At 33.6% G+C, this 23594-nt stretch overlaps 3 protein-coding genes, 1 long non-coding RNA gene and 1 other non-coding gene across 7 annotated transcripts; 2 read left to right on the top strand and 3 right to left on the bottom strand.

The window, feature by feature from the left end:
* Positions 1-1594: 1594 nt before the first annotated feature.
* On the top strand, positions 1595-2479 carry LOC7464290 (uncharacterized). The gene is made up of 3 exons (XR_002977019.2): positions 1595-1762; positions 1911-2012; positions 2123-2479. It is a non-coding gene; the product is annotated as an uncharacterized LOC7464290 (long non-coding RNA).
* Positions 2480-7559: 5080 nt separating this feature from the next.
* On the top strand, positions 7560-9043 carry LOC7496416 (protein yippee-like At4g27745). Of its 2 annotated transcripts, XM_002318407.4 has the most exons (3): positions 7560-7803; positions 7985-8108; positions 8615-9043. In XM_002318407.4, the coding sequence occupies exons 2-3, from the start codon at positions 8016-8018 to the stop codon at positions 8840-8842; spliced, it is 321 nt and encodes a 106-aa protein (XP_002318443.1). In that variant the 5' UTR covers positions 7560-7803; positions 7985-8015; the 3' UTR covers positions 8843-9043. The 2 variants fall into 2 exon arrangements, with proteins under 2 accessions (XP_002318443.1, XP_024437773.1); XM_024582005.2 differs by having other exon boundaries at positions 7563-8108.
* A 2638-nt stretch (positions 9044-11681) lies between these two features.
* On the bottom strand, positions 11682-14391 carry LOC7496414 (uncharacterized). 2 transcript variants are annotated; one of them, XM_002317759.4, is made up of 3 exons: positions 14038-14391; positions 13050-13154; positions 11682-12838 (listed from the first exon to the last, which is right to left on the bottom strand). In XM_002317759.4, exons 1-3 carry the CDS (start codon positions 14146-14148, stop codon positions 11819-11821), a joined length of 1236 nt encoding a protein of 411 aa, XP_002317795.3. In that variant the 5' UTR covers positions 14149-14391; the 3' UTR covers positions 11682-11818. The 2 variants fall into 2 exon arrangements, with proteins under 2 accessions (XP_002317795.3, XP_024438116.1); XM_024582348.2 differs by lacking the exon at positions 13050-13154.
* A 1219-nt stretch (positions 14392-15610) lies between these two features.
* LOC7496413 (pentatricopeptide repeat-containing protein At2g13600) lies at positions 15611-20822 on the bottom strand. The gene is made up of 3 exons (XM_024582117.2): positions 18087-20822; positions 16969-17256; positions 15611-15955 (listed from the first exon to the last, which is right to left on the bottom strand). The coding sequence occupies exon 1, from the start codon at positions 20762-20764 to the stop codon at positions 18206-18208; it is 2559 nt and encodes an 852-aa protein (XP_024437885.2). The 5' UTR covers positions 20765-20822; the 3' UTR covers positions 15611-15955; positions 16969-17256; positions 18087-18205.
* A 2654-nt stretch (positions 20823-23476) lies between these two features.
* On the bottom strand, positions 23477-23550 carry TRNAI-AAU (transfer RNA isoleucine (anticodon AAU)). The gene has a single exon. It is a non-coding gene; the product is annotated as a tRNA-Ile (tRNA).
* Between the last annotated feature and the right edge of the window lie 44 nt (positions 23551-23594).

Below are 23594 nucleotides of genomic sequence, written 5' to 3'. Positions count from 1 at the left end.
TTTCCCCCGAAAATTAGTTATAAATATGATGTTTTTCTTATTTTTTTTGATGAAAAAACATTTCTTTATTTTCGACATGTGAACATCTTTTTAAATTTTTTATTAAAAAATAAAACTAAAATGGAGAAGGCATAGACTGCGGTGGCGCTCGCCGTGAGTCGCCGGTTTTATATTTTGGGAGTCAATTTTTATGTTAACAATTGTTTAGATTCTGCCAAAGTGAATATATATAATCTGTTTCTCGCTTTGCCATTAATATATTGTGAAAATAATACAATAAAAAACTTAATTGAAAATTAGAAACAACTCGTTGAGTTACAACTTACAGCAACGTCATTAATGCGACCAAATTAAATTTTAAAATAATAATAAATTAAAAGCTTCAACAACACCAACAACCTTAATTTTAAACCTTATAGTAATTAAAAAATAATTAATAATATTCATTTAGTTATTTTTTAGATTTATTTTAAAAAAGAATAAATATAAAAAAAAAGATGAAACTTATATTCATCAAAAGTAATAAGAGTATCTTTATTTAGAATTTATTTTTTCTAGTTATATCTATTTTTTAAAATAAATTAATATAATAATTAATATAATATTATTAATTACTTTTTAAATAACATAAAATTTCTCGCAACTCTACTATCATAGCCTTCGAATTAATAAATAAAAATTGTACTCCCACCATTTAAATTTCTAGCCAACCTGCAAGCTTAATGGTGCATGACGAATCTGTGATGGTGACCAAATGTTTTTATTGATGACAACAGGGTTGCAATTGTCTTTTACCTGTGTATGATATTCATTTGGGAATTTGATTACAAATTGAATAAAAATTGAAGGAAAAGACAATTTAGAGACGCGACTTCAAACATATTGGTCAATTTCATGTCCTTAGTATGAATAATTTGTACAAACATTGTCCCGACTAGGTATGGGTAAACATTTTGATTTTGTTTTTATTTTTATGTTTGAAAAGTATTTTTTAAAAAAATTATTTTATTTATTTATTTTAAATTATTTTTTTAGTATTTTTAATTGTTTTAATATGTTAATGTCAAAAATAATAAAAAAATATTATTTTAATATATTTCCAAACAAAAAACACTTTGAAAAACAATTACTACGGGAATACCAAATCAACTCTTAGTTTTAATTTTAATAAATTTTGTTTGGTTTTAACCAAACATTTTAAAATCAAGATAAAATCCAAACCAAAATGTGAATTCATTTTTAGTTAAGAAATGATTTTTTTTTTCTAATATTAGAAGTAATTTTATGGTTTTTGGTTTATTAAACTTCATTTTTTTGTTTTTGAATATTAGGTTTCACAAACTAATATCATCATTTGTTATTAAAAAAGCACTTAAACCAAAAAACCGAACTAAATTTAATTCAGTGTGTTGAAAAAGTAAACTGAAAGAGAAAGGCCAACAAAAAGCAAACCGAAATCTCTAAATTCGGTTTGATTATTCGGTTTAAACCAAATAGTGGTCAATCGAGGGACTGATGTACATAGATTTTGAAACATGAAGGACTAAGTTTTATCTGTGTTCAAAACTAAAGAGTAGAGAATAATAGTCAGTTATTAGCTTTCTCCACTGTTATTCAATCTCTTGGTCGGTCAACCTTTTGCTTTGAAGTACTCTCTCTCTCTTACAACTCCATAAATTTGATCTCAAGACACTGATCATACTCTCAACACAATATTCTTTTGTGCTCATCTTTGGATCAGCTATTTTGGGTCATCCTTCATGTGAGAACGTCTAATTTCCTCCTCCTCCTCCTCTTCTTCTGTTTAATCTTGCCATGCTTGTTTTCATGAACATTTAGTATTATTATCAGTATTATTCATGTAACTTCTATTCAAGAATTCTGTTTTCTTTTGATGCTAAACTTTGCAGCAGCTATATATGGCGGAATCCGGTGAGAATCCCTTGTACAGCTGCAGGAATTGCAGAAATCCTCTTGCCTTCAGTACGGATCTCTTATCCAAATCTTATCAGGTGACAAACAACTTAATTATTTGTCTATCCATTCAGAAAGAATATATGGTAATAAAATTATCAATTTAAGGTGGGATTTTTTTATTTTTTTCAAATGATTTGGTGGCTAGGCAAGATCAGGACAGGCATATATGTTTTCTCATGTGATGAACATTGTTTTGGGACATAAAAAAGACATGAAGATGATAACTGGGATGTACACAATTGCTGGTATCCACTGCAGCAGTTGTGGTCAGGAGCTGGGCTGGAAATATGTGAGAGCTTTTGATCCAACACAGAGGTTCAAGGAAGGGAATTTCATACTTGAGAAATTGAAGCTTGTGAAGGAATATTAGATATTCACACCTACAAGACTCATTTCAAGAGAGATTCATGTTCTAAATGCCTCATATGATGAGGATATGTGTTATTTGCTATTGAGACTATGTTTGTGTTTGATTAATGTTATGTGAAATACTCGAAAATAATTTGTGTGTGTGTGTGTGTGTGTGAGAGAGAGAGAGAGTTTTATTTAAAACGTGTCTATTGAGGAGACAAGGAAAGAGATATATAATAAATTTATTTATATAATTATTTTAAAATAATTTTTTGTATTTACAAAACAACATACATGAAATACAATCAGACATTTCTTTCTATTTTTATTATCTTTCAAAAGAGTAACGAAATATTACTTTATTAATTAATGCTCTAATCATGTGGGATGGGTTCCTAGTTTCGAAATAACTTAATCTTCACACACTAAAGCTAATCTAAAATAGCCTAAAAAAGTTCAAGGACGAGTTTTAGAGATTAAATTGAATTTAAAAGGTTTTTCAGGTTAGTTTATTTATTTTTCCTTTTTAAAAGCTTTTATTTATTTATTTATTTACTTTTTAATTTATTTTTTTAGAGTTTTGCTTTGTTATTTTTTAAGGTTTGTCTTCCATGAGATTAGTACCGGATTCATAACCCGAGTCACCGGTTTCAAAAGTTAACATGAGTTGACTTTTGTTTTTTAGTCCTTTTCTTAAATTGATTCATTTTAATTTTATTTTTTAATATTAATTTATTTGAAATTGATCTTCCTACCTTTTTTTTCCTTTTCTTTCTATTAAGGTAAGATAGATCTTGTGCTTATGATTGTGGGGCTTGCAAGATAACCTAGGTTAACTAAGATTACTTTTCGTTGATATGGAGTTAATTTTGGGTTCATGATCCGAATCATCGATTTCAAAGGTTAATAGGGATCAAACTTTTTTATGATCTTTTTTAAAATTAAATTATTCAAATTTCATCATTCAACATTTGATTTATTGGAAATTGATCTTTGTATTCTTTTTTTTTTATCGGGTTATCCTGATAATTTTTTTCCCACAATTTCATCCTCCATGGGCTTTTTTTCCTAACAAATTTAATCCCAATTCTTTTTATTTCTATTTTTTCCCCTTTGACAAGACTTCTAATTTGATTTTTTCTTCACAATTTTATCTTTCAAATTAAATTGATTCAGAATGAAGCTTATTTATTAAACATGGTTCAAGAATTTCATGATTTTGATGGTTACAAAGTTTGCGAGTTAACCTGATTTAACAAGGTTTTTGTTGTTGTTGTTTTTTTTAATTTTATCTTTTATTAATGAGTTGTTTTATAATTTAGGTTGGCTTAAATCAAGTTATTTTTCATTGTCATTTTTTTTTATCTATTTATTATTGTTGCTATATTTTTTAATTGTATTATTTAAATTATCAATTGAATATTTTTTTGCTCTACCTGCAAGTCAAGTACCATAAAAGTATAACAATACCAAATATACCGTTGATAAAAATAAGAAAGACTTGAGAATCAAGCTCGCACGTGTGTCATTTTTCTTTTCCTTGTAGCTGAAGTTATGTGTTGATTCTTCTGCTTTAATCCTTTCCAGCTGCTGGTCTTTTGTGCTATTTTTCTCAGTCAAGAAGTTGAATATCTTTCAGTATCTCTTGTTTTCTCAGTCTAAGGTATATTTTTTAATTATATTATTTAAAATTATGGTTTTGAAAATATTTTTTACAAAACTATGGTCTGGTTATCTAAATTTAAATTTCACTCAAAACTTGTTTTTTGCAAACTCATCTTTAAGGGATGTTTGGAATTAAGTTTCAAATATTGTGTTTTAAAAATATTAATTTTTTTATTTAAAATTAATTTTTTTTTTTTTATTGTTTTAATGTGCTAATTTTAAAAATTTAAGGAAGAACAACTTTAAAAATACTTATTAGTACACTTCTAAAGACATGTTATACAAAAAAATGATTTGAAAGGTTATGAGGCACTCGGTAAACTTGATTCTCGCTCAAAGCCTGGTGGGGTTATTTTTCCAATTTATTATTTTTATTATTTTGATATTAAAATATAATTTTTAAAAATAATTTGTACATCAAAGGAATTTAATAATTTTTTTAATTTAATTTTTCCATATGGAATCAAATATTTATTGATGCAAGTTAGACAGTAAGACGAGAATTAATTATGTTTCAGGAATTATTATTTCTTCTGTTCTTAATTTCAGTAATGTGGCGAAACTCAGTGCTTACCCCTTGAACAGCTGCGAAAATTGCAAAAATCCTCTTGCCCTCCAAAGTGATCTTTCTCTAAGATCTTGTTTGGCAGTGTGGTTACCGGTGTTTTTTAAATAACTTTTCGTGCTAAAATGCATGTCAATGATGTTTTTTTATTTTTTAAAAATAATTTTTGACATCAGCACATTAAAAAGATCCAAAACATACAAATCATATTAAATTTTAGCAAAACAAAAAAAAAATTTCAATTTTTTTAGGAACGCGGGTTGAACCGTGTTCCCAAACGCTTCCTAAAGCTTTTCAGGGGACTGCTTAAAAACTTGTTGACCAATGATTCTTCATTACTTCTCAAAAAATAAAAAAATTACAAAAAAGATTGATTTTTTTTCTAAATTAGTGAAATTCTTTCATATATTTATTTTAACAGCCGTAAGACTAAATAAAAATAAAACTACCTTGGATGCGTACTCGTAAACAACTATCCAAATAGTCTGTTCTATGATGTTGGCAAAATTGCACTAATTTTGCGACTTGGACTTTGGTATGCTTTTAATGTTTTAATATTAAAAATAAAAAATAAAAAACAATATATTTTAATGGAATAATAACATTTAATTTTTTTTTAATAAAATAATATATTTTGATATTGTCCCGTTTCGAATCCCGGCAACTAAGATTATATGGATACACAACTTCTATAATTAATATTGTAGTTTATTAACTTTGAGTAGTAGCTTAATTGGTCAGGTCTTGAGGTTGTTCTCCAATGATCACAAATTCAAGTCCTTTCAGGACCCCTGAAGACTCACATGATCGTTAATTTTAGAATTCGTGGGATTAATCAAAGTCGAGTAAGCTAATCCGGACACTCATGTTAATTAAAATAAAAAATATATGGCACTTAACAACAGTAATATTTGGACAAATATCATGGTTTCTAAACACAATAATATTAAAATATTACTTTTATAAACCACGAAATTATTAAAATATTTAACCAAAACTCTGTAACGTGTATTACTTCACCATTTATTTCTTTTCCGTGCTAATTACACAATTTAACCTATTTTAGAGTAATCAAAATTGAAGATTAGACAAATGAATTGACATATGACCCAGAGCTTGAGACTTGTGAGCACCAATGTTGGGTTTGGTTCTTATTTTCTCGGATGCAGTAGTTATCAGCAAATCAATTCCAGCATGTTCTTAATCTTACTTCCTGACAGTGACAAAAAATAAAATGAATAAATATTTTTGGTCTAAGATTAATAATTTTTTTAATTAACATGAGTGTCCGAACTAGCTTACTGATTTCATTATATAATTATATAAATTAAATTTGTTCGCCATCCCAAAAATTAAAAGGGATTTAAAAAAAAAATAGATGGATTTGTTTCTCATCTTATCAATTCATTTAAAATTTATTTATTTTTTTATATGAGAAATAACATGGTTAAAACCCAATCCACAATGGACTTGATTTAAATGGTTAAGAAATAATAAAAAATTATTTTTGTTTAATTATAATGATTAGTAATAATAACTGTATGAGTTTCCGATAATCCAAGATATTCCTCGCTGACTTTTATAGCCAATGATGGCACTGTTGCAAATACTCTTAAATAACAATAACAATAAGGTCATTTCAGGTGTGCGTACTCTTCACAAGCGCTTTGTGACGTCTCAAACACGGAGCTTCCTAAGCGCTAACAAAGTCGCAAACGATAGCGAAAGCTATTGAATCCTCTCAATAAATCCGCCCTCCACGCGCTAATTTCAGCGCGTTCTCGTCTCAGATAACTAACTCCACCATGTTTTGGCTCGTGTTCGTTTTGTGCGTTTTTTTAAAATGTCTTTTTTTTTTAATTTTTTTTTAACAATAAGACATTAAAATTATTAAAAAATATTAAAAAAATAATAATTAATAATTTTTTAAACTAAATACTGTAAATTTTGAAAATCAGCATCCCACTCATGAGTCCCACTCATTTTAGATGAGTTATTTTGGAAAGGAACTTTCTATAAATAAAATTAAACCTATTTTTAGATATTTATGATATTATTTTTTATTAGAAATCAAACGAAGTACTGTTCAATCTATCTATTTCGATTATACAAGTTCTTCAATATATAAATATATTATATGCTATTTTTTATTACGTGAAATTAATCACAGACCGTATGGATAAGATAATATATGACATGAAGGAAATATATTTTAACTGAATCATTTGTGAAACCCTTATAGTTTGAAGACTTTATAGTAGAGAATGACAGACCTAAAACTCCAATGTCATGGCCAAAAATAAGAAAAGATGATGGCGGTCCTAGAAAATGTTTAATCATTTATCTCACCAATTCTAGATATGTTTTTATAAAAAATAATACAAGTAATTTTATTACTTAACCACTATTTTAACCAAATATTTTGGACATGTTTTTTTATTGAACAATAACTTCAATTATAATTTTAACCAAATATATATTTTAATCAAATCAATCACAATTAAAATTTATTTTTTTCAGATCACAGTCATAAAAATTACCACAATATCAAACATACTCTTAATATATACTACATTCAACCAAATTGAAACTGAACTATTTGCCTACTATCTCATGGAAGTTTCTTCATTATTTTTATAGGCTAAAAGTTGAACTCATAATCAAATAAAATTCTAAATTCTTGTTTATTGTTGTGTTTCAAACTGTAATTAAATAGGTTTTAAAAATATATTTAACTTGAAAATATATCAATTTAATATATATTTTAATATTTTTAATAATTTAATGTGTTAATATTAAAAATAAAAAAATATTTTAATATATTTTCAAATAAAAAATATATTTAAAAATTACCTACTGCACAATAACAAACACACTAAATACTATACACAACTAAAGAATATAACCTACATCTTGAGTTACATAGATTTGTGTCCGAAGTTTCTACCTTTGCCTCTGTGTACTTAAAAAACTACCTTCGCCTTTGTGTATTTCTTTTTTAACTACAGCTGTGTTAGTGGTTAGGTAATATTAATTTGATATCTTTGATGTTCTTATGGTTTACTCTTTCAAGCCAATCAATAATCATTGCCCTCATCAACCCCACATTTTTTTTTCTCTAAAAAATGTAATATAACCGTACTTGGAATCTACACTCAACTTTAGAGTTTGGTCTAAACTAGTAAGCTAACGTTGTTTCTGGCTTCCTGTTTCAGACTTTTGGGTCATCATTGAATTTGTTGTAGGTAAAGGAACTTGTGCTTTACGGTCTTTTACTTATCTTTTTAGCCTTGTTTTGATCACAAAAGAGTAAAGACTGCAATTTTACTTGATCATCATCTCCTCTTGGATTTTCTTGCCGTGTGAGTGATCAATCTTGGATTTATTTGGTTCATGTGTTCGTGTTTGTGTTTTGTTGGTGATCAGTAAGGTGTTTAAACCTTGAAATTGTTGATTAATGGCGGAATTGGTGGGTCCAAGGTTGTACAGCTGTTGTAATTGTCGAAACCATGTTTCACTTCATGATGATGTAATTTCTAAGGCTTTTCAGGTGAATCACTTGAATCTTTGATAAAATTGTTGCTTCATATTTTCTTCTAGCTGCTTTTTTATGATAATTGGCTGTTCCTTGTCCGTATGTCTTGACTTGGTGCTCTTTGTGTTATATAGATTTTCTGTGCAATGATCTTTAGATCGACATGGTTTCATTTTATCAGTGAGAGAAATGATATGGATTATCCTGTTCATAGCATTTCTCTTATCCATTGATGGCAATCTATGTAGAAAATCAGGTGATAACAGACCCTTATATCAGCAAGTTACTATAAGCGAGTCTCTGATGAAGGGTCTTTTGTCTTCAATAATGTGAAACCCTAAAAATGATACCTGCTTCTATGTCCATAAGATTGTTGTATTCAGTTCAATCTCTGATTGCTAGTTTTTTTATCAAGTAATTCCGTTTTTCCCCCCGCTATACAATGGAATTATATAGTATATTATGATAGGAAGCAGTGACAAGAATTCTGTTCAAAATCTTCTTCATAATTTTGTTCACAGGGAAGACATGGTCGAGCCTTTTTGTTCTCTCATGCGATGAACATTGTCGTGGGACCTAAAGAGGACAGGAATCTCACGACTGGTCTCCACACTGTTGCTGATATATCTTGTGCCGATTGTCAAGAGGTGCTGGGCTGGAAGTATGAAAGAGCTTATGAGGCATCTCAGAAGTACAAGGAAGGGAAGTTTATATTTGAGAAGTTAAAGATTGTCAAGGAGAACTGGTAGCACCCCATTAGAGTCCTTGTATTTATTCCAGTGTTGATTCAGCTGCGTTGTTGCTTGTTGTGAAGTTCATCTTGAACAGGAATTTGTCAACTAATTCAGATTGTCAATTGTCCCTAGTGGTTCATCCTTGCATTGTTCCATGTATGAAAGATGGTTGGACTCTCAATTTCTTTGTTAATGGAATTGTGATTTGCCTGAAAAGGATAATGTTGTTATTGCTCTATATTCAATCGTACTTGGTGGTAGGTATTGGTCTTTGATGCAAGACTCCTGGTTTCCGCTTGACTGGCTGGAAGCAGATGGAAAAGAAACTTAGAACCTGGCAAAGGTTTGGTTATCTATTCACTTGTCTATCTGCAATTCTGTATTCGAATCTGAGATTAGCAAAACAATGAAATCCTAGATTGCTGGCTATTCTTTGGTATACATGCTTGTCTGAACTAGGTGATCTAGAGGAGACTGATGTAGAGCTCATTTCTGATGTGGTTTTATAAAACCCATTTGGAGTTCATTTATTTTTTACTTTGATCAATCTGCAGTTTTCTGGTGCCTGCATCATTTACATGATATAGCAAGCCAAAGATCAAGTAAAATTGCTCTCCGAAAACTCACTGCTCCTTTACTGGTGCATTCTCTTATATGAAGTAATAGCAACATAACATGCACCATAACAACCAAACATCATTGGCATTTAGGTTTTTGATGGATTGGAATCTTATTACTGGACATGTTTTTTTAAGCTGCTTCATCAGAATTTAGTAGTTTTGTTTTTAATCAGAATATGATACCTCCCATGCAGTTGAACCTCTTGAAGTCCAAGATCGGTTAGAACCACCATGTCTAGCATCTTTACATTTCTAAAAGCTACAACTACTAGTATCAGTGTCTGCTTTAGTTACAAAAGTAGTAAGTTAACATCAATGATCACATAAGAATCGGATCAAACAGTACAACATTGCGTGCGCACATGCACGTCCCTTGTACTTGTAGGGAGAAATCAAGAAATGGACAGTAGAGCTCTACGATTCTGATAATTCCTTTTGCTTCCATTTCCTGGGGAAAAATGGCCCCGGCTTTGTTGGTAATTTCAGCCAATGCCTCCATTCGATGAATCTTCTCAGCTTCCAGGTCTGCCACCTCTGTTCTCATTTCTTCAAGCTATGCTTCAAGCTTTGAGCCTTTACCAGATGAGTCTCAGTATCAGAAAAGGCCCTTTCTGCTTCAAAAAATTGGTGAGCAAGCCTCTCATGACAAGACGCCAATTTCACGGTTCCGTATTGTTCTGTAGCTCCTCTCTGCAGAAGAGAGTTCCAAACGAAGAAGAATATAGGATGTCATGGCGTTGTAAAAAGCACGGTAATCTGCACCGAGGGCACAAAGAGTTGTGAAGGCACCATTAGCTTGAGTGGTCATAAGAGCTGCATCCTTTGGCTTTGCAATTGCTAAGAAGGATACCGATACATTCTTCACTGCAGGAATTGTCAAGGCATAAGCCTGGAGCATTTCAGCTGCGATCCCGCTTGTATCGGGCACGTGGTTCGGACCAGAAAGCATAGACAGTATATCATCATCCATTTTTTCTATCTTTGGAGACAACAGAGTGTCGTAGGCTTCATCACAAGTCCCTGTTCCATTCACAGGCTCAACAGGAAACGTTGTATTAGTGTTCTCCATCTCAGTAGCTCCAGTTTCGGAGAGCTTAGTCTTCACCCTCCGCTTCTCCTCGTGTCTGAGATTCTCATTTCTTCAACTCCCCTTCTTCGTGGCTAATATTGTATCTTCTTGTCGTTGGTCCTCAGATTTGATTATTGTAATCCTCTTTTGTCTACGCAAGTTTGGACCTCCTCCCTTTCCCATCTTCACAAGAATTACTAATACTCTCAGAGAAGCACACGAGTGAGCACAAAATTTAGTTCTCACACAGTACAAGTATTAGCAATATCAGCATAACAATGCTTAAAGCTACATATCACTAACAACACTTTTAAGAGCTCAAGAGATTGATCCTATCTAAGCAGTCCTAACTTTGTTGCAGGGAATGGTTTGGTACACATGATAATTTTGAACTAGTTGTTCTTGAGGATAGAATGGTGCTGATTTCTTATAAGGTATTAAAGAACCCTACAATGTCGGCTATTTGGGTACGGCTTGCAGATTTCTAGTGCCTTAACGCATACCCTTGGGTGCTTAAGGATAATTTTTTGACCCTGAGAAAGAGTCAAAGTGGTTTCTCAGCTGAACACCTTCCCTCATTATTGTCAATTGCAAATCTTTTGAAAAGGGTTGGGCTTTATCTTGTTTGCAACCAAATATCGTTTATGAATCTCGCAGACTTGTTGCACATAAATTATAGAAATACAAGAATCTTAGGGAAGATCAGATTTTCACCACCTCTAATGATTTAATGGAAATGGCTATATCAGTTCTTAAATAAACAAATCTCTACCTGGAGTTGGCGAATTATCTGCAACGGCTAGAAAGTGTTTCCAATTTTCCATAGCCATTTGCTTATCCTGCAAAAGACTCCTTCAGCTCTCCACTTTTGGCAGAGAGCAGGACGAGCTGCCTAAATCCACTAGCTTAATTTAGCACTGAAATTACCAGTCTGAAAACAGGCATGATGTGGTTTAACCACTTACATGTAATATGAACAGGCAAGCCTATGCATTGTGGAGCTGGAAGTTGATTGCTATTGTACAAGTGCATTCCGTAACAAGGAAATGAATTAGATAGCAACAAGCCAGTAAACCATAATCATCTGAACCAAATTTATGATGGAACATCGCTAGCATGACTCCTATTCAACTGAGCATGCAAGTCAATAATGGTGGGTCTAAAGTTGAAAGTACTCTTTCTTGCATCATTTATTCCTAAGAGATTCCAAAATGGTTTAATTACAGAAGGTAAGGATAGTACTATTGTCCCTATAACCAAATCAGTTGAACAATGTGCACACATGGTAGTTGTATGAAGGAATCAAGAAGTGGAAAGGAGAGCTCTAGTCTCTTCCATAGCAGCTGTAGCAGCCTCTAGTCGGCGGAGAATAGATTTAAGTGTTTCTTTGGCTTCCTTTGCCTGTGCAGCAATAGTGTGATGTTTTATCTCAGTTTCAGCCATTGCTTCCTCCTGCTGAGTCTTCTCAGCTTCCAGGTAAGCCACCTCGGTTCTCCTTTGTCCAAGCTCTGCCTCAAGCTTGTCCAGCAAGGCCTTGGTCTCTTGATACCTTGCTTCAAGAGGAGCAAGGTACTCTTTGGCTTTTTCCAGATTTGCCTCAATTTCAGAAACAGCCCTTGCTGCTTCAGTAGATTGATCAGAAATATTCTCATAAGAAGATACCAACTCTACAGCTTCCATGTTCTCCTGTAACTCTTTCTGAGCTGTAGAGAATTCAGAGCAATGACGAATGTAAGATCTCACATTATTGTAGAGCGAACCACAATCAGCATTGAGGGCATAAAGAGATGCGAATGCGCTGTTAGCTTGAGTGATCATAAAGGCTAGATCCTCTGAATTTTTAGTGATTAGGAAGGATATCAGCGCATTCTTCACTGCAGGAATCGCCAATGCATAAGCCTGGCCCAATTCTGCTGTGAGCCCACTTGCATCAGGTACTTGAGGGGGACCTGAAAGTGTAGATAGTATATCACCATCTGCTTCCACTTCCTCTGGATCTGAAGCTGTGTTATTGACTTCATCATATGCCCCCATCTTCTTCAAAGTCTCAGGAGACACCACAGTGTTTGAGGTCCCTGTCCCAGCAGTTTCCACCTCAGGGAGCTCCGTCTTAAACCTCCCCTCCCACTCGTGTCTCAGGTTCCCACTTCTTGGAACTCCCATTTTCACGGCTGACATTTCATCCTCTTGCTCTTGGTTCTCAGATTTGATTAATTTCGTTTTCTTTTGTCCAGAAATATCCACACTTGCTTCTTGAGTCTCCCTTTCATGTTGCTTAAGCCCCTCAAGTTCAGGTCTTGCCCTTTTACCGCAAGTCATACCCTGCAAGGTGCAAGCATATATTAGTGAACAAATTTGGTATCCTGTCAGTGTAACTATTATCAATATCAGCACATACAATGCTTAAGCCTATAGATCATTGACAAGATAGAAAAGTTCAAGAGTTAGATACTAACAAAATGTAATCTTAAACAATGCATCGTCAAATGTCAATATCAAAAAGAGAAAAATACTATAACAAATTGCCACATACAGATACTGAGATTGTAGCTGGCCTGCTGCTATAAATATAACTTGTCAAAATGGGAGAGAGAACCCCACCTAGTCCTCTGCATATTGCCATCATCCTTAACATGACCTGACAGAAGGGAGCCAAGATATAAACTAGAGAAAGAGAATATAGCCCCCCTCAATTTTTCAGTTTATTGCTTTGTTGTTCTTCATTTTTTTTAAATTAAAGTTACCATGATAAACGCCTTCAATAGCATTACCATTGTCAGTTTAATATTGTGGAACAGAAACTAAAGGATCTCCATGATCCTTCCTCGACAGAGACTTACAAGAATCACACATGACAACGTGCTAGAGCAGTAAAGGGAACTCTTATTACATGCATTTCTGTGCTCATAATATGAGGCTAAGCTGATTATCAGAATGAAGTTTCTTTTTGAAACTCAGATCCTCACACCCCATTAGTAATTTAGTATCAAGCAATTGATCAAACATTTAACACATTTACCGTGAAACTTCGGCCCATTGTGCCAAAAGAACAATAAAGGAAAAAAGAAGAAAAGAAACAGATTCTTGGAAGCAAACATTTCTATTATCTAAAACCAACATAAACAAAACCTGATATGATCAAGACAATAGTGCATTCTTAGAAACTTACCACCCACCACAAACACACACAAAGTGGAGGCAGGGAAATGAGGATGGTAAGATCAGAAAAGCAGTGACCTTTTCCAATTTTAGCATGTTTTGATTGTTGGGAAAAGACAGGAGCTTGAAAATAAATTTTGAGCCCCTGAGCTCCCATCATTTCGAATTCACAGGCAAAAAAATCCTCCATTCAACTGAAGCTGAAGACTAGCATTATGAGGTTATTCTCACTTCTTAAAACCCATCAAAGTAAAAGAAGCAAAAAGAGACAGAGAAAACAAACCAATTTTCTTTCATGATCTCCTCTTTTCTTGGCAACCAAAAGGAATATACAAGTGAAAAATGTGTGTAAGAAATCTTACCATGTTAGTGTTCCTGGGATTTCTTGACTGTAAGACATGGTTTCTGGGTTGTTCAGCTTCAGTGGCAGCAACTTTCCCTCTTAGTCTTCTTCCTTCTCCATAGCATTCCATTGTTGAAAAGCTTCTCAAAGTTCTCTTCACAGGAACTAATATCACCAACCTCTGTAGCAACCCACCTTGTTTTAGAAGAAAACTGTGATTTATGTTTTTGACTAAGTGACCTTTTCTGTTGCAGTTCACAGCTTTGGCAGAATGGTGCTTCAAGCATGACTGGCTTTGCACACTTAAGCTCCTATCCCATGTGATATAGATGCCATTTTTGGCACTAAAATTTAATGAACAAAACTGCAAGAAAATGATTTTATTTAATGCTCTATCTGCCTTTTGATCATGCAATATTTATATGGTGCAAAAAAGGGACATAAATAATATTAAAGGAATTCATTGACATTGACAACTGATGATTAATATACTTTAGGAAAGTAAGAGTCCTTTAGTCCTAATTGTGCATTAGGGATGATAAATTAAGTTTGCATGTCATGTTTCTGTGAAGTGAAATTAATTGTTTTCTATCTTGTTACCATGCATGTTAAAGGAAAATTTTAAAATTATTAAAATCAGGAAGCCTCAATGAGATTTTTAATATCTAAAGATCTGATAATCTATATAAAAAGACAATGATTATTTTAGAGAAAACGACTTTTAGAAATTCCTGTAAAAATTTAAGCGCAATTATACGGTCAAATCAAAAGTTATGGTTCTTTTGAGTTGTTATTCTGATCTGGCATGACCAAATCTCCTCTTGGATCTAGACCTGTTACACTAATCTATAAATGCATTTGTTAGGTCATCCACGTAATTTGTTTGGGGCAGATTCTCATTTAGTTATATCAGACTCACACCTAACTGTTCAGAATTACTCACTACTTCATGAACAATAATTTTTTGAGATTTTAATTGAAGTTTATTTTTAAATTTACAAGTTGAACAAAGACAATTTTAACTCATAAAACATATTTGAAGGAAAAACTTTATAAAATTATGATTTTTATATGAAATGATCGACCAGTTAATACAACTGGATCCAATCGATCGACCGGTTGAGGCGGAAGATTATAGTTTGACCATGTTGTGTTTTATAAGCGCGGTATAATTAAATTGTGTTATTTCACCAAATCTTTTTAGAACGGTACAATTCTATTAAATTTTTATGTTTATTGTGATAATATTTTTTTTTTAAATCCAAATCTGAGAGGATTTAAGTATGTCACTACATCCTCAATTCATTCTCGGCCAAAAGGGGTAGACAAAAACCCATGTCTTGCTACATGACCGCGGAAATTTTTTCTCAGGGCTTTTGTAAACCAACACAAGCTGGGAGAACACAAGCCAGAGTCCAGGCATTCATGCACCATGAGCTCGATGGATTGGAAACTTAGCTGGGAATGTGTGTTAGGTTGCAACATTAGACCACAGTAACATCCCTACTTTGGCTCCCACACAGTTGGACCTCAAGCCACAATGATGGGTAGCAAACACCTTATCTGGCTAGCTAAATTCCTAAAAGCTACCATTCCCAATAATAATGTCTGCCGTTTAATTACCAAAGGTAAGATAAGATGAAACAAGTTCTACAATGATCACATCAGATGAACTACCAAAATACTGTCGCGCCTGTGCCTCGTTGGAAAATCATGAAACAGAGAGGTTAAATGTCAATAATGGAGAAATTCAAAGAAGTTATCAATTCTGAGGAATTCCTCTCTTCATGTTGACATTTCAACTTTCTTCCTGCTCCTCGAATTTGATTTTTGTTTGGAGATATCCATAATCATGACCTTGAATCTGCATATTGATCTAGCCCCTCAATTTTTGACCTACCCCTTTTACCATCTTCTTAAAAACAACTAGCCATACTCTGCAAGATGCAGACACGCAGATGTATATTAGCTAATGATTCAATTCTCAAAATTCTAAAAAACAACTTGAAAGTCTAAATACTGTCAACCAATTATACCCCACAATCTCAATCATTTGTAGAGAAGAGGTGGGGGGGGGGGTATATACATGAATTCTGACTGAGTTACTCAGTTGCAACTGCATAAGAACATACTCCTCCGCAAGGGAGAAAGTACCTCCACGCGTCATGGAAGAAAGCAAGCAATAAACCAGTAAACAATATTAGACCCACTTCTAGTTTTCTGCGTTGTTATGCTCTCCTCATCTATCTTCTCCATCATTTTGATAAAACAGACATAGAACTTGATTCAATGGAAATAAAATTCCTTATCCTGATGATAGACAAATAAATTAAACACCAGCATTCATGTATGTTTTCTATACATCCCAAATCCTCATCTTACTTTCCTTCATATCCTTGTATCAAAGTTGCCACGACAAATCCTTTAGATATCATTACTAGCATATTAGTTTAATTAAGCAGAACAGAAACTGGGAAAAGTGTAGCATCTTTCAAGGCATATGCGCAAATAGCAAAAATCATACACAACTTGTTGACTGAGCAAAAAGGAAGACAGGTAAAGCCGGTCATTATATGTTTTCAGCATAAAGTATGCCTAAAAATCAAGATGGATTTTTCTTCTAGACCTCAAATCCCTGCGCTTAGTAGTATAGAGGAACGATCAAATATTTGCTGCTTTCACCATGAAATTTGAGCTCAGTGCACCAAATGAAAGGATAAAAATAGTCTTGGAAGTAAACATTTCTATTAGCCAAAATTCTAACCAAAAAGGCATAAAGCCTCCACTCTACTGAATCCCTTAGACTTGAGTATGACCATTTATCACTGCCCATTTAAAAAGGAAGCACAAAATGGACAAGAAAAGCACCTGCGATGTTTATTTTATGATCTCCCTTTTCATCGCGACCATAAGGCATACACAAGTGATAAGCGAGTGAGTGAAATCTTACCATATTGGTGCCCTTGGGTTTTCTTGGCTGCATGAGAGGGATTGTTGGTTTTGAGCAGTAACATTCTATCCAGAAGGCACATCTGCTTCATGGGTTCCATTGTTGAAAATATCTCAAAACTCTCAATAAAAACACAGAGCCAAAACACCAACAGCCACTAAAACAACCCACAACGCCTAATGCCAAGCTAACACCCAACTTCTGCTTCCTCATTTTATCACATAGCAGGAAACAGAAGAGACACATGGAAACGAGGGGCTTCATGTGCTACACGCAGCTACTCTGCCTCTGCATGTGATATGCATGCCAGTTTTGGTACTTAAATTCAATTGCATACAATCGAAATATTCAATGTTAAACAAATTTGTTTTGACCTTTCACATAGTGCCCAAAAGAACATGAGATATAGAATGACATTACTGCTGTTATTTACGTTGACAACAATCAGCTTAGAAACATAAAATCTCTTACTGCAAATCATGGAATAAGGGAAGTTATTTAAAGTTTAGACTTGCAAGTTTTCAGTAATGTTCGTGCCTATAGTTGTTATCATCTAAATGTTTTATATAAATTTTTTGTTTCTCAAACAAATCATGCCATCTATTTTGTGTTCACCAAGTTATGTGACATTCTACACATCTTTCTCTTAAACAAATTGTGTTATGTGAAATTAGAATCTTATTTCTCTTAAACTAATCATATTATATTTCAGTCGCATATAATATCATTACCATCATGAATTTATTGCACCTAGGCTGTTTCTATCTACATTGAGAGTAATCTGCTAATAATAATAACACCAGATTTCATAGAAGATGAAAACTTTACTCTGAAATTTCTAGTTGACTTTTTAATAGCAAAATCTTTCATCATACTTCTGTAATTGCATAATAAACATTATGTATAGTCTTTCTATGTAATGACTAATGAATTTTATTTCAATAGATTATTTTGTCTATCAAATAACTACTAGTATGTTAACATGAGATATCAATTGAGACATGACATAGAAGGTAAGGATCCTTGAGTCACTAGACATGAACAGAATATTAAAGATAAGATTTTCTGCCAATATCAACGAAGGAAAGGCAACTTTCCATGGTTAAGTTGAAGGTCACCTCTCATAAAAAGAAGTAGCTTGTAGGTCTTCAGACAGCAGTAGTTGTATTCTCACATGCTATAAAAATTTGTACAATGCTGGTATATGTATCACATGCTAGCTTGTTGTATACTTGTATTACCCATGTACTATCCCTGTTTTCATGTGAAGGGCTAAGTAATCTAGAGTAGCATAAATTTCTTCTGCTCTCTTATGAGATCTGTCACAAGCAAGAAAGGAATGAATTTCATTCTTGTCCTCGATCCAACTGCATCCAGGGCTCTTGTGCATTCCCCTATCCTTCATCATGCCTCTTACTCTCGCTAGGTCAGTCCATCTCCTAGCATAAGCATGTAAATTAGCCAGTAATACATAGTTTCCACTATTGTTTGGCTCCAATTCTATCAGCCTCTCTGCTGCAATTTCTCCCAACTCAATATTACCATGAGTAACACAGCCTCCAAGCAAAGCACCCCACAAAACTGAATCACATTCCACAGGCATTTTCTTTATAAGCTCATAAGCTTCATGAAGCTGTCCTGAACGACTTAGAAGATCAACCATAGATGTGTAGTGTTTTAATGTGGGTTTAACGTTATAATACCCCATCAAATCAAAAAACTCACAGCCTGTCTCGACTGATCCAACATGAACACATGAGGAGAGAACAGACAGGAAAGTCACATGGTCTGGTATAAAACCTAAGGCCAGCATTGTTTGAAAGAGAGAAATTCCCTCTTCCCCATGTCCATGCATCGCACATGCAGTAAGCATGGCATTGTGGGACACCAAATTAGGGTTTGATATCCTATCATAGGCTAACTGTGCATACTTTAAACTTCCACATTTTGCATACATGTCCACAAGGGCTGCTCCTATGTGGACATCTGTGTCATAACCACATTTAATTGAGTGTGCATGAGCTTGTTTTCCTCGCTCAAGAGTGGCCAACCTCGAGCAAGCAGGGAGAATTATTCCAACTGTGTAAATATCAGGCCTCAACTTTGAGATCTGCATTTCAGAGAACAACTGCATTGTTAAATCTAACTGTCTGTTTTCCACAAGACCTGCAAGAATGCTGTTCCATGTATAAATGTTTGGATGATAACCATCTCCTTTCATCTTCTCAAGAAGATATTGAATTCTTTCAATCTGGTTACTGCGAGCATAGCCTGAGATCAGAGCATTCCATGTTGGCACATCCTTCTCCATCACCTCATCAAAAGCCACCTGGGCAGCCGTTAGGTCCTGGCATTTAGAGTACATTTCCACCAGAGCCCCACCAACAAAGGTATCCGATTGCAAGCCCTTGACAATGGCTTGGGCATGTATCTCCTTCCCTTGCCTCAAAGAAATTGTATCAGCACAAGCAGTCAAAACACTCCCTAAAGTAAAAGAATCTGGCTCAATCCCTTCTTCCATTAGCATATTCTGAAACATGCTGAAAGCTTCATCAAACATGAAGTTTCTAACGTAACCTGAAATAATCGAGTTCCATGAAATTAAACCCCTTTCTATTCCTAAAACATCCATGCAATCAAAGAGCTCCTTGGCCTTGGAGACATCACCGCTTTCGCAATACCCAACAATCATTGTATTACAAGATAGTACATTTTTCACTGAGAATTTTAAAAAGATCTTAGCCGCACCTCCCATATCACCACACCTCCTGTACACATCAACTAATGCATTCACCACAACAGGGTTAGAGATAAAATCATGTCTCGTGATATAACCATGGAGTTGCTTTCCAAGGTCAAGCCTTTGTAATCTAGCACATGCTGGAAGAACACCCGCCAAGGTTTGAGCATTCGGTACAAGCCCTTCTACTTGCATTCTAAATAGCATCTCTATGGCTTCCTCATCATAACCATTCTGGGCAAACCCTCCTATAACTGCACTCCAAGAAACAACATTTGGCATAGAATAATCTAAAGACTTCATTTTCTCCAAAAACTCCAATGCCTCATAAACCATCCCATTAGCAGCACAAGCTGTTATAACAGAATTCCATGTTACACTATCTCTTTCAGGCATCTTTACTAAAACTTTCTTAGCATCATCCAAGCTTCCACATTTACCATACATATCTATCAAAGCATTACTCACATAAATATTCAAACAAAACCGAAACTTTATCACCAACCCATGTAACTGCCTCCCTAGTTCTACACTACCAAGGCCACTACAAGCCTTAAACACTAAAGGAAACACAAAGAAATCCAATTCAACACCGTCAAATTGCAATACTTGAAAGAGTAAAAACGCTTCCTCAAACAGCCCATGATCCAAATACACACTAAGAATTGCTTTCCACGAATGCAAGTTTCTCATTGGCATCGTTTCAAACAAAAAGTCTGCATCTTTTAACAAACCACACCTTGCATACATTTGAAGCAACTTGGTATCTATAAATCCATCAGCATCGAACCCAGTTTTGATTGTGTGAGCATGAACCTGTTTTCCCAGTTTTGGGCATTTACAAGAATCAAGAACTGAAGCATACTTGCTTGTATTTAATGGCTTATTGTCTAGTAGAGAGAAATTGGACCGGTTTTTTTGCTGAGAAATGTTAACTGGTTGATGGGCTTGTTTCAGTTTCTGAAAGGAAAGGGCAGTGAGGTTGTGAGGAATGTTGGGGACATGGTTAAGTGGTGATGGTGGGCAAGCAATGGGTTCCAGCAGTTGGCTAGTCATTTTGGCTCATGGACATGGCAAGGTGCCCCTTCTCTTTGCAAGAAGACAAGTCGAACCCATAAACATGGCAAATTGCTCAACGGGTGAATTAGTAATTACATCATATATATGGTCCTCAAATATTTAGTTTTTGTTCATTCTAACCCTTTAAATCGACATAACAATTCTTTCATGTTTAGTAATAATTACTTTTTAAAATATTTTTTATTTAAAAATATATTAAAATAATATTGTTTTATCTTTTTAAAATTTATTTTTAACATCAATATATTAAAACAATTTAAAAATATTAAAAAAATAATTTTAAATAAAAAATTAAATTTTTAACAAACAACATTTTAATTATAATGTCAAATACATTCTAAAAATGCATTTATTAACGCAGCCAACGGCATATTTGGCCAAGTTTAACTAAGTCTAAATCTTTATTTTAAACATGTAATTTATGATAATGAATAATAATGGATGTAATTTTTAATTTAATTATTAAATCATGCTAATATTTTATTAAATTTTTTAGAGATTTTTTTAAAGGGTAAATTTTCGTAGCTATCAAGTTACTATTTTATATATTTTTTATTTTATTTAAAAGACCTTAAATTTGTTGTTACTTCCGTCAGCTTCAAGAATTCACAGCACAATAACCATCTAGATGGTAGCCCAGTGGTAAGAGCTTGGAACCAAGAGGTTTGCTCCCTCTGTGGTCTCAGGTTCGAGCCCTGTGGTTGCTCATATGATGGCCACTGGAGGCTTACATGGTCGTTAACTTCAGGACCCGTGGGATTAGTCGAGGTGCATGCAAGCTGGCCCGGACACCCACGTTAAACTAAAAAAAAAAAAGAATTCACAGCACAACGGTGCTTTTTTTCTTTTTTCTTTTTTTTAACAATGCACGACAATTTCATTTGCATCATAAATAATAATATAAATAATAATATGTACTAACAATTTATTTTTTTTACACCCTTTAATAAAATCAACAAAGCCAAGATGATAAACATTTAGGTGGTGACCCAATGATAAGAATTTGAGATCAAGAAGTTTTTTTTTTTTTTGTGATCTCAGGTTCGAGCCTTGTGGTTGCTCATATGATGGCCACTGGAGGCTTACATGATCGTTAACTTTAGAGCCCGTGAAATTAGTCAAGGTACACACAAGCTGGCTCAGATACCCACATTAAACTAAAAAAAACAAAGCCAAGATGATACATTCATGCGTTCTTGGCGCTCATCACATGTTTTTTACACATAAACGGTAAACGTACGTTGTTATCTTAAGATTTTATATTTACTAGAAATGCTCTTAAATACTAATGGAGTATTTGAAAGTTTGGTAGTTTTTATTTTTTTATATTTTTAAAAGTATATTTTACTTGTAAAAAATTAATATTTTGTTTTAGTGTTTTTGATAGTTTTGATGTGTTAGTATAAAAAAAATTATTTTAATATATTTTTAAGTAAAATATATTTTAGTTAAATATGCAAGTAATTTAATAATATTTTTTTATTATATTTTATTATTGTGCACATTTACAAATTATATTATTCTACCAATTCTTATTAAACCGTGTTATTTTACTCTTTTTTTTTAAAAAAAAAAAAAACAATCTATTAAGCAAAAATAGCCTTAGACAAGATGGAGCTACTGCTACGTACTGATAGAACTTCTGTACATTATAGATTTAAGCTCCCTTTTAAGAGCAAATGCAAATGAGGTCCAAATCTCCTTTGAGACAACTTGATTTAGGGAGCTCGGTCCCTTCGATCATGCTAGTGCATCGAGCTCTCCCTGTCAGAGGAAACTTGGAGCCATAGTTGTCTCGCATGCATTTTGGGTACCGGGGAATAAGTGAGCAGAAATGAACGATGAAGAAACTGCACGATAGCATGGTGAGCAAGATCCCCAGCTTCTCTATCAGACAAGAAACTAGCCTCTGCTATAACAAGTTAAAGGGAAAATACAAGCCAAATTAATACACACCAAGACAATGCAACTTGAGCAACCTTCTTCCTCTCAGTAGGTGCTCTCGCTAGCATTCACAGACACATGTCAAACTGCATCCAGATGATCAGTGCAATATGTACATGGCTGCTGCACATTGAGTTCCAATAAATGCATAGATATTGGATTTGACTAGCAAGTCCGTACATGACACCATAACATGCAAAGAAAAAGAAAACAAATTTCAAGACAATAGCTTGCAAAATCAACACAATTATTAGTTTGATAAAAAGGGAAAATACAATGGGTAGCAGAACGAAAATTTGGTACTTCACCACATCTCAGAAAATGCAGTGCATGAGATGATCAATAGCTAGATTGATGCTTAATTACTTCGATGGTCAACTTATCATTTTTCCTCAAGTAATGAAACAATTTCCTCAGAAACCAACCGTTGTAGAGCACGAACTTGATGGCCTCCTATAATTGTGATACAAAAACCTTCAGAGAGAAGTCACAATAAACCGTGAGAAAACTTACCAGATTGATAAAAAATAAAAAAAAAACAGGAACCCAAAAACATGTGCAGGTGCGGTGCTGGGCACCCCCAGCACTCTTTGTGGGCAAACTTCTATCATTTTGTTTTTCTTAGCTTTTCTAACAGTTTAGATTTAGAAAAAGGAAAGTTAAAGATTTATTTTCTCATATTTTCTTTATCCTTTCTTTTTTATTCCTAATTTTAGCATCCAAATAAAAAAGAAAATGAAGACATGGCCCATGCAGGTTTCGAACCTGCGACCTTCGCGTTATTAGCACGACGCTCTAACCAACTGAGCTAATAGGCCAGTTGACATCTCGCTTAGCTCTATTATATAAAACCATAATTAAT

The sequence above is a fragment of the Populus trichocarpa genome, chromosome 12 (genome assembly GCF_000002775.5).
Source record: "Populus trichocarpa isolate Nisqually-1 chromosome 12, P.trichocarpa_v4.1, whole genome shotgun sequence".
Classification (NCBI taxonomy): Eukaryota; Viridiplantae; Streptophyta; class Magnoliopsida; order Malpighiales; family Salicaceae; genus Populus; species Populus trichocarpa.
This window is presented reverse-complemented; position numbering and strand designations above follow the sequence as displayed.